This window comes from Mugil cephalus, chromosome 19 (genome assembly GCF_022458985.1).
Source record: "Mugil cephalus isolate CIBA_MC_2020 chromosome 19, CIBA_Mcephalus_1.1, whole genome shotgun sequence".
Classification (NCBI taxonomy): domain Eukaryota; kingdom Metazoa; phylum Chordata; class Actinopteri; order Mugiliformes; family Mugilidae; genus Mugil; species Mugil cephalus.
This window is the reverse complement of record NC_061788.1, coordinates 18,560,432-18,571,822: the sequence shown is the minus strand read 5'-3', so window position 1 is coordinate 18,571,822 and position 11,391 is coordinate 18,560,432. Positions and strand designations below refer to the sequence as shown.

At 41.8% G+C, this 11,391-nt stretch overlaps 1 protein-coding gene and 1 long non-coding RNA gene across 2 annotated transcripts; both read right to left on the bottom strand.

The window, feature by feature from the left end:
* Positions 1-2,775: 2,775 nt before the first annotated feature.
* On the bottom strand, positions 2,776-6,191 carry gfi1b (growth factor independent 1B transcription repressor). The gene is made up of 7 exons (XM_047570007.1): positions 6,023-6,191; positions 5,551-5,651; positions 4,988-5,173; positions 4,676-4,893; positions 4,433-4,570; positions 3,704-3,869; positions 2,776-3,256 (listed from the first exon to the last, which is right to left on the bottom strand). The coding sequence occupies exons 2-7, from the start codon at positions 5,642-5,644 to the stop codon at positions 3,078-3,080; spliced, it is 981 nt and encodes a 326-aa protein (XP_047425963.1). The 5' UTR covers positions 5,645-5,651; positions 6,023-6,191; the 3' UTR covers positions 2,776-3,077.
* Positions 6,192-9,791: 3,600 nt separating this feature from the next.
* On the bottom strand, positions 9,792-10,823 carry LOC124997077. The gene is made up of 3 exons (XR_007110918.1): positions 10,804-10,823; positions 10,437-10,694; positions 9,792-10,320 (listed from the first exon to the last, which is right to left on the bottom strand). It is a non-coding gene; the product is annotated as an uncharacterized LOC124997077 (long non-coding RNA).
* Positions 10,824-11,391: the final 568 nt, after the last annotated feature.

Sequence of the window (11,391 nt, the reverse complement as noted above, 5' to 3'; positions counted from 1 at the left end):
TTCCAAAGTACTGGCCAGCACTCATTTGCATAGAGCCAATTTGCAAGACAAATTCAACTCTGTGCTCCATCTCTTTTCCTGATATGTGCGTCTGTGAGCTCTAGAGATGCATAGTTGCAGTGGGAATGGTGTGTGTTGCTGCCGACACAAAGGGCTGACGTTTTAGTCTTTATTTTATTTTATTTTATTTTATTTTATTTGCTGTTAATTTGAATTGAGCAAATTCGGCACATAGTATAGTGAGACTCCTGGATGAAACTGCTGTTCAGGCTGAAACTTACAGCAACGTTACAACAACACTGTAAAATGTGTTTTAAATGTTTCATGGCATTTTCAGAGTGCTGAGTCTAATGGGATACGGGGGTTAATAAGGGGGCTTCTTCACACATTTACGTGCAGTTTCTTACATGTAAAAAACAACTTTGTTAACAGTATGTCTGCCAGTCACTTGGTGAAGCTCAGAAAGAGAGGAGTATTTAAATATAAAATCCAGTAAAACTGCAACTTATAGGATGCCATAACACTTCAGGCAACAGAGATATTCAAATGAAGCAGGGCTGGATAACCACATAAACACAGCCACCTGTGTCACAAAATCAAAATGTTTCCACTGAGTGACGCTTTTCATGGCCGTACATCCGCGAAGGCATGATTCGGGTGCATGCAAACCTTTCTCCCGTTTGTCCCCGGGCCACCCCCCACAGCAGCACCCCTCCTCTTCCAGGACCCATGTCCTGTTTGCTCAGTCCCACCCAACATGATCCTCTCTTTCCGTCAGTTACCTGTGCAGGATTTTGATTTGCTCTGTCACCTCTCACCAGGGTGCAGCAGCAGGTGTAACTGTTGTGGAGGATCACAACAGACCCTTTTTGCCTCGCTAATAGCAACACATTTTGCATAAAGCCCTCAGATTTGTTTACCTGACAGTAAGCCCTCATGTCTCCTCTCTTCCCTTTACATACACTGATTTCTGCAGCAGTGACATAACATGGGCAACAGCACTTCTGCACTTGACATGATGATTATTTTTTTCACTTTTTACGCAGTTTAAGTTGGTGTGCATCAAACAGAAGGTCGGCCCAATGCAAAAGTATGCACAGTGACAAAAATATGAATTGTAAAAATAGGCTGCTGTGCACTTCACGACCCAATAAATGGCCGAACTAATCTCAACACTAATATTCTGGTGTACATTTAGGTAACTGATGGATGCAGTTTTGATGCATTTAGGTTGCTAACTTGGCCTCAAAAGTGTGAGTAAAATCCAGTGTACATTATATTTCAGCAGTCTGACCTCATTTCTATTATTTTAGATGTTTACCAGAAGATAGTGAAGCTACAGTTATATCATAAATGTGGCCTTAAAGTTCGGATTACTTAATTTGAAGGCATTCATATCCAAACGCATGGAGGCACATTTTTTGCGCATTTTCCCTGTTGGAGAAATTCTGGAATGGAAATAAGTCTCTTAATTATCCAACATTGTTCATTTCTATGGACACCAGGTCATTTAATGTCACTGAGCTTATCAGTGCCTTATTTATTTATTTATTTATTTTTGCTCTCAGAATGCACCAAACTGTTGACTCACACTATCTCTGTGATAGATTTGTTTTCTTTTTAACCCTAGGAATGGCTCCATTTTATTTGCATTGACGTCCTTGAACACATGTCATGGGTTTTCACATGCAAATGCCATACTTGGAATCCACTTCAAACCTGCTTAACTGTTCATGTGAATAATAAATGATTATCCCACATCTGTCCTTCAAACAGGTTTTGAGTAAACCGCCCAATCACATTCGAGTGCGAATAAAAACCGTTTCCCGTTCAAAGCTGAGAATTTGTACTTTAAGCCCCTATTCATCATGTGACTGTTACATGAATATGTTTTAAACAACTAAAATGACTGAACAAATGGGGACCTAACTGTTGTCAGTCGTGGTCTGAAGATGTGTTTGTTGGGGATACTTAAGTAGCTTAAGGGCAGAAACAAAGACTATCACCATGTTGAATCAGCAGTTGGCTTTCTAAATTCTGAGCTTCTTCTAGCGCCTGTCAGATTTAAAACGTGGAGGTGATGATCTGATTTGCCTTGAGCAGCTTAATTGACCCAACAGGTTTGGTGTTTGAGAAAGGTGGTGAGCCTTCGTTAAAGTCGCCAGTTGTTTGCTGAAGTAAATCCAACACGCAGGCTGGGTGTGGTGACAGTTGACTATCAATCCACAGCCTCGTTTTAATCCCTGTATCCCATTAGACTCAGTGCTCCGCAAATGCCAAGCGGCTACATGGGGCGTACGCAGAGGGAGTGTGGCCAAAATTCAGCAAGGTCGAGGCCTCAGTTTGTGCTATACTGATTTTTTACTGAGATTATGCCGCTGTTTTTTTTGCCGCCCCTCTAGCAGAGGACGAGCGGCATCTCACGGCGAACTTTTTCCTTTTGGACGACTTCCAGTAGCGAGCAGCTCTCCGGCTTCGGATTTGCATGGTGCTCCAGGTGTGTCATTTGAATGCCGGATTAATACATTACGCGCTATCTCTGCTCCCGCAAGAGATTTCCACCTTAGGCCACAGTCGCAGAATTATTCTACGTCCTGCTCGTACAGGAAAGTGACTCAGGAAAACACACGGAAAGAGTCGAACGGGGAGAAAAAGTGTGTTTACAGTGCTCATCTTAGGCAAACACACGTGCGTGTGTTTTGCCTTGTAGCTACAGGAGGACCACATATCAAATTTCACTGTGCTCCAAAAAGAACAACCAACAATTTCCCCCCACTTAGTTCACTCCTTTATTTCAGCATTTAAATTCACACACAGACCAATTTACACCTCTCCAGAACACTTTAAATATATTATACAACACTAAAAGCGATGTTCTCACCATTTATGAGACACAAGAGCGACATGACAGCACTCCTCATGTAAACACGTCTTTGAAAGATTTCTTCCAATATATTAGCGGATACTTTTCAATCGGCTACCTTGAAATGGTCTTCCACCTGAGAAGGTTTTTCACAGCTTCCTTATTCCTGTCTCTTATTTGCACCGAGCGTCCTGAACGCGCCAGGCGTCGGCCCTCACTTCATGCCGTGCTGGCTCTCGTGGTGCCTGCGGAGATCCACCTTGCGCTGGAAGCCCTTGGAGCAAATGTCGCACCCGAATGGCTTGAAGCCTGTGTGCTTCCGGCTGTGGGTGATCAGGTTGGAGCTCTGGCTGAACGCCTTGCCACACACCTGGCACTTGTGAGGCTTTTCGCCTGGGAAACAAAACACACACGCAACACAAGCCCGTGAAACCAAATTTCTCTTCTGCCATTTTCAAGTGATTTGTATACAAGAGTCACGCCCTTTCGCTGCTTCTGCGAAAATCAAGCTTTCCGAAAATAGTTGCAAGTTGTTGTTTTGACACGAAGCTAAAGTTTGCATTAAAAGCCCCAAAGCAAAGAAACGTGGCATTGTTCAGATTTGTCACACATGTGTTGGCAGCAAATATTAACTGGTTAGAGTTCCTTTTTACAGAGCTCTGCGCAAAGCAGGAAAACCAGATATGCAAATCAACTGGATATTTGTTTAAGCTTCTTTTTTTCTGATTTATCAGCAGTTATATTACTCCTGGAAACAATTCCTGCATGCTGCACCTGGAAAGTAGAGGAAGAGCAGCTACAGACAAGCATTTGTTACTCTGAAATAGTCGAGATGCTCACCGGTGTGAATGTATGTGTGCTTCTTCATGTCAGACTTCTGGTGGAACCTCTTCCCGCAGTACTGGCAGGGGTACGGCCTCGTGTCGGAGTGGATGAGCAGGTGCGTGGAGAGGGTGGAGGAGCGCTTGAAGGATTTCCCGCACATCTTGCACTCGAAGCTTTTTTCCTGTTCGAGTACAAAAGTGTCGCACGGTCGTCAGTGAATGCGTAGGATGGCAGAAAGCTTGAGCTACAAAGTTAAGTTCAGGTCCCAAATAATGCTTAGTTTGACTGTCCTGTTACTGCACATGTGCCGCGCCACTTAGCAGCTTCTGATCTAGAACTTGTCCTCGGCAGATCTTTCCCTTTCCCGCTTTCTGTAACCTCTTTTTTAAATGATCCTAATTTTAAACTGCTGCGTGAACCGAGCTGCTTCTTCTGATCAGTTAAGTAAATTCAGCAACTGCTGAAGACACTTTTATCCAAACACAGAACCAGGAAGTCGTTTTAAGGATCCGTTTAGTCACCGTGAGAGGTATAGCTCAGGGCTGCGTTACAAAACCACAAGATAGAAAGCTGCACACCAGCCAGGGAAAAATGTAAAATGAAGTGAGGTGCACCGTGGGAAAAGCAGGATTGAGCCACACCACTAGGATCTAAATTACACTACATTTATATGTTGTTTCAAATCATTGAAATGCCCTTCTACAGTGTAAGAACGTTTGCTCTCCTTTAGAGTGAGGGCCATACCTGAGAGTGGACATTCATGTGCTGCTCCAGACTGACGGCGTGGCCGAAGGTTTTTCTGCATATGCTGCAGCCGAAAGGCCTCATGCCGCTGTGCGACCTCCTGACGTGAACCTCCAGCCCGTGGGGCGTTGAGAACACCTGAAACGCAGCGGAGGCCTCTGATGAGGAGACACTCACTCATTTTTGCCATTTTGAAGAGGCACGTTCCCCTCACCCACATGCTGGACGTGAAGATGCGCCTACCTTGTCGCAGGTGATGCAGTGGTAGGTGTTAGAGGTGGGGGAGTAGTGAGTGCTGCAGTCCAGAGGCTGCTGGGGTGGGGGGCTGTGGCTGATGTGGGTGCCGTACAGGCTGCTGGTGTGCTGCAGCACAGTGGGGCTGAAACTCATCTGCCGGAGAGACAACGGCTCCCAGGCGTACGTCGACTTGTAATAAGGAGGGAATTCAGCCATGTGAGGCTCTAAAGAGTGCACACATACAAATTACTTCTGTTATAACATTTATTCAACTTTGAAAGGAGACTTTCAACGTGCTGCCATGCTTTAAGAGCTCACCGGCGGGTAAATAGTACGGCTGTGCAGGGGCCAAAGGAGCTCTGGTCGGCTCCGGGTGGACAGGTAAGGGGCATTCGGGCTCTGCCTCCTCCTTTTTAAGCGAGCAGAGGTCAACGGGGGATGAAGGCCCCTCCGACTGAGGCCTGTCTGAGGAGTCTGTGCTCTGCACCTCAGCCACCGGGACTTCTGCAAATCCACAAGACACATTGTGCTGTGTGATTGGAGAGCAAGTAAACACCCTACAACAACAAACCGCTGCTGTCACTGCACTGTTTAAATACCAAACTGTATGTTCAACTGTAACAGCTTAAAAGCAGTAGAGCATATTCGTTAGGCGACTTAAAAATAAAATAATAATAATAATAATAATCGAATAAAACTGGAGAAATACATTAAAAAAAACAACAAGCAGCTTTAAAATCCCGACATAAAGCATTTAAAGCAGGACTTTGTCTTTACCTCACCTCCCTCTGTAACGCACTGAGAATTAAAACACAACTTAAAGCCTGTATATGAGCATATAGCCTATATCGTGAAATAAATTAAATTTATAGAAGTCTTACCAGTGCATATGGGTTCCTTCGGCTCGTCTTCATATGATCGGTGGACGTTATAGGACGCGCACTTTTTATGTTTCACCAAAAAAGACCGGGGCATGTTGATCCTAGACCAAAAAAAAAAAAAATATAGCGACAAAGTAAATATCTTACAGTATCTGTTAACTATTGCATTTATCGTTCCAGTGAGGCGCGATTAAAGCCACCTTAAAAGTTTCTACTGAATTAATTTGAGATGCTCTCGCTGAATAACTTTAATGTACTGTATATCAACACTTTCCATCTTCTCTCTCTCAAGTGCGTCACTTTATAATTTAATTTACAATCGAAACATGCTTCAGCGTAAATGATTATACGAGTCAACTTGTTAAATATTACTGATTAAGATATTGCTACAAAATAAAACGGAATAAGAGGCGCACTTCGTTTGACATTAAAAAAATCATCGGTAAAAGTTCCGCTGTCGGCTGTTACTCACCGTTAACTGAACAAGCTCCCGTCCGGAAATCGAAATAAAGATGATGATAATAATATTAATTATTATAAGTTACTTGTTCGGTTGGGCGGCGGCGGAGGGACGTGAAATCCTTTCCTAAAACTAAAAGCAAAGCAGTGTAAAACCATGACACTTGTTGCTCTTTCTCGCTCTCCCCTCCCTGATTTTCAATCAGATAATTTCGCAGGGGAATCTGACTGTGGTTTCAGCCAATGAAAAGGCCAACCTGCAGGTGGAAATTTGCTTAGAAAAACACCGGGCCCTCGAAACAGTTATACAAAACACCCAGTGCTCAGAGAAGAAGAAAAGTAAGTTAGGATACGGACACAAATGTGTCTAATGGAAATACTTTCGAAGACCATCGTAACAGAGCCTACGAGGATTAGTTGATTTCTAGGGGGGGGAAAGAAATTTAAAAAAATATGAATAAATAAATAAATGACAATCGCATATCAGTTGAAATCAAAATATCACAAGAGCACATATAAAATTGATCATTTCAAAATAAAAACCCGTCTAAATTATTCCATCTTTCGGTGTTTGATCTACAGGATTTACTTGAAGTTGTGTTGTATGACTGCGTGTTGTGTGCAGGATTTAAATGGCCGAAAGATCATAAAAGACTGTAGCACCTCCAAAGATACACACACCAAACCAGTCCGGGAGATTAAGTGTGTTTGCTCCTTCGGTGTGCTTTTATCAAAGCGTATCGATATTCGAGCCCGACAGATTTCTGCACACACTGCACCGCAGTGTCACACACGTAGGAGGACAAACATGGCGTGATGTAGTCGGTCATCAAAGTTAAACTTTAAATGTATATACAAACAAAAACAAACAAAAAAAAACAAAGAACGAAAAAAAAAAGGAAAGCACTACTTGTATGTAACAGGCCGAGCATCATTTAAAACCTCGAGCGAAAAGGGAAAAGGTGAGAAACACTTGAAGGAGATTTCAATAAGGGAAGAGTGCAAGTACGCCACCTTGTGGACAGTGTGCGCATTACAACTCATAACTTTAGTCGTGGGGGGCATTAAAATGTACTTAATTACTTAATTATCATTAATAAACCGTAGTACTTTAACTATAATGTTCACTTCAACTTCTTACTTTAACTTATCTCTACCTTTTCTCCTCAAATTTAACATGATTAATAATCTTTTCAAAACATGTATGTTACAGAATGCATGTTTATGTTGTTAATAGAAACCAGTTAAGACTAAGTGTTGTTTAAATTTCTCAAACATGAAAGAGTTGTTCATAGGACAACTTTTGTGCTGCTTGAAGTGTACGGGTCTGAAAGTGCTTTGACTCTTACTGCCCATAGGTGGAGCATGGGACCACTGCAGGACAGAAGCTCCAGGTCTGGATGTGAAGTACGTACAAGTGTGCCTGTGCCCTCAGAATTTGACCATCTGAGTAATGAGGTTGGTGTGGTCGAAGGTGTTTAAGGAAGTCTATGAGCTCTGAAAATTTAACCAGACTGATGTTGCATAAATAAACCTCTTACATAAATATGATAATAAAAACCACGTTCCAATTTCTTGTAGTTGACTTTTATGAGATTGTGTCAGGACATTGAAATCAACTGGAAATCATTCCTACCACAACCACAGCCACAACATTGCAAACCACTGACAGGAGAAGTACATAGCATTAACCATGTGGACCTGCAGTGTTGTTGTCGCTTAGGCATGTACCTCCCACCTAGACCAGACCAGCTACCCCCGCCCCATAGCGATGACATTCCTTGATGGCAGCAGCCATCCCCAGTAGGATGCAGCCTGACACACACACACACACAACTCAAGAAAACATGAAGACACAGCACAAGGTGTTGACCTGGCCTCCAAATTTACTCGATCCTGACTGATCAAATATCTGTGGGATGATCCACAGAGGCCCCTCCCTTCAACCCACAGGACCCAAAGACCCCCACTAACAACACCTTGTTTCCAGACACCCTCAGAAGACCCATGTCCATTCTCTGATGAGTCACAACTGAATTGGAGGCACAAGGGAGAGCTACGCAACATTAGGAAGGTGTTTTTTTTTTTTTTTTCGATGCATGCACAAAGAAATGTAATGCATATGAGGGTGCTGTGCATTCTGGCTGAACTTTTAAATGTAAATACCAAAGCATTAGTTTTGCCTGATGATTTTGAATTACTAAGGGCCAAATACCTCAAAAGTGTAATAGCTGCACAGAAAATGTTTATAAAGGTTTATGTGAAGAAACTTACTATATGTGTAATATACTTGCTAGAAGTTGTTCTATGGTACTTGAGTCATCAGTCATATCCGATACCTTCGTCTTGGCTTTGTGAGTTTATTATGCAACTTGTTTTATTCTCAGATTCCTGATTATTTCCTGGTTGAAGATTTTCACATTGGTGTTCAATTTGTGGATATGCAGTTAGACCTCAGAGTTCTTTTGAGACTTTTAAGTCAACCTTCACGGCAGATAAATTTGTTCTTTAGGTGTCACTACGTCACAAAAAGACTACTTGGCTCCACATACTTGCCAGTATGCATACGCTGAATACAAGTTCTGTTTGCTGTTACTTGTAGGTCACAAATTTGCTGAGGAATGGAGCTGGCTGGCTGTGTACAAGGAAGAAGGGTAACACATACTTGTGCACATACACGTATGTGACAATGCCTATCTACTCAGACATGTAATTCATGTCTTTTCACTTGGCTATAGATAATTAGTCTTTTTTTTTAATTCTCTCCTATTCATGGTTTCATAATGACTGAGTCACCATTAATACAAATGAATTCCAGCTCTAATGCTGCTACTTTCTGTAACATGTTTCTATTTAGATCAGGATATTTTGTCATTATTGTCGCTGTCCTTAACCCCATGTCTCTTTGTCTCTCTTGCTCCCTCTCACCCCTCCACCCAGCCGGTATAGATAGCGCCCATCCGGTTTTACCTAAGGGTTCTTTCCGTTAGTGTCATCCCACCCCTAGTCATCAATGACTACCTTAGTCATCTGTTATGATTTGATGCTATAATGAATAAAGATTGCTTGACTGATTGCTGTAGCTGTCAGTTTAAGTCATCAGTTCATAGCTACATGCTTTATTTGTTAACCGCTACCAGGAAATATGACTCTCCTTTGTAGTATGCATGAAAGAAGATGCTGAGAGATTTCTGGACTACTACGTGGTGTCCATTCATAATGTAGTGAGCTGCTCTAGACAGAAAATGCCAGAGCTGAATTTTTGTCCCAGTCCACCCCTGATCGTTAGCCTGATAGCATAATAGCCCAAATAATTTTTTGACTAACTGTTACAGTATCAATAAATAGAGATACCAATGTGCCTGCTTAAAATTGTGTTCTTGTTTTCTGAAAACGTTCGAATATGAGCGATAGTCATTCAAGCTGGTAGGATGTGACTTATTAGGGATAGGAATGATGATGGCCTATCTGAAGCAGATTAAAAATCACTGCAAAGACATGTTTTAACATCTCCACGGTTCTTTATTACACGGGTTCAGTTCAATCAAAATGACAAATAATGCAGCAGAAACATTTTTCTCATGATCTTTTACTGATTGGGGCTGTTCCTAATCACAATCACATGGCAATTCAGAATCATCAGCATGAAACAATTTATTGAAACAAAAACAAGAAAACAATAACAATGAAATAAAACCAAGAAATGAAAATGGTGGAGTGAAAGTTGAGCTGAGGCTACAGCAGAGGCTCAGTTCAGACCCACCAGATCTGGTCTGGTTCTGGAGAACCTGAAGTCAGCATTCACAACAACATACAGTGCACAAAAACATCAAACTAAACAACAAAAAATGAAAATGAAATGAATAATGAAAACAAAAATGTAAGTGAAATGGTAAACAATGAAAATGAAATAATATGGAATAAAACCTAATTGAAACTAAAATAAACAAAAAAATAAATAAATTAACATAAACAAAGATGCCATGCATGGAAATGATGTAACATGCAGCAGAGAAAAGGAACTACGTAAATGAACCATGAAATAAAAATGAAAACAAATCAAACTGAAATAAAGCAATGAAAATGTAAATGGAACCTGAACATTAGCTGGAGCTTCATCTATAGCGTTAACAGGTGAGGGTGGATGAGCCACAGAAGACCCGGCCTCTGGGCTGGATGTAGTCAGCAGTTGAGGTCTAGTCTGGGTTTGGTGGACTGTAGGGATGGAAGGACATCCATTAGTAGAGGGTGCGGGAGCTGCATCCAGGATACTGTACAACAGTGGTGGTTCAGCAGTGGTGACAAGAAAACCTGGAGGAAACAATGAACAGGTCTCTTTCATTGCAACATCAACAATGGTGTTCAGCAACTCTGCTGCAAAACAGTTGAGACTCATCTTCAAGACGTCTTGAGGTAGGCCTGTCTACCTTTCTCCTGGATAGACCGGATCATATCGCATGGCACGAGTGTACGTGAACCGCATGAATATGGAGGACAGAGCAGCTTAGACCTGGTCCCTTTGTGACTCCAACAGCGGAGGATAGTCCCAGAAGCCCTGCAGGACTTTGTGGACCACCTCCGCCACCACCTCCCATGGTTCAGGCTGTTTGGAGCTGGGGGCCTCAAACTGATGCTCTGTCAGCCTCCTGGCATACTCCTTGGCCTGGCTGATGATCATGGGATGTCTATGGAATACAGATATTCAGAATTAGTTTTAAAATGCTTCAGGGAATACCACAAACATCACATTCAGAGAACTTAACTGTGAAGAAATGAATGGCAGGTATAACTTACTGAAAGTTAGGAGGCATGGGCTCTGAGGAGTGGAGGAGTCTTCTGGCTGCAAACTCCACATCCCTATTCTTCATGCTGTTGCTCATCTCCCATACCTGAAACAAGAAAGGAAAAGAGGTGCTAAGCAGATTGAACACATCTACTGCTTATATTTATTTTATATTTATGGCATTAATATTTAGGTATAAAGTGATTTATTTAAGACATATTTAGATAATGAGTGATTTATTTATTCATTTATTTATTTATGGTATATATCTGTAGGTATTTTTTTTTTATTTATTCAGTTATTTTTAATTATGGCAGAGTTGTTCCCCCATACATATTAGCCTTGTGCCTCATACTTTTTATTTAATTGTTTCCATTAATTCTGAGAGCAAAAGTGTGCTGGTGTATGACGTTTTGCATTGCTATATCATTGTTGACATCACCATATAATAATTTTTACTTATGTAATTCATAACTTTTTACGAATATACAGTACTTCCACGTTGATATCCTCACTACATGGTGAAAGAAGGGAATCTCATTTGCGCGTGCGCCGTGCGCATGTGGGTCACGCGAAACCGCATTACAACCCTCCACCAA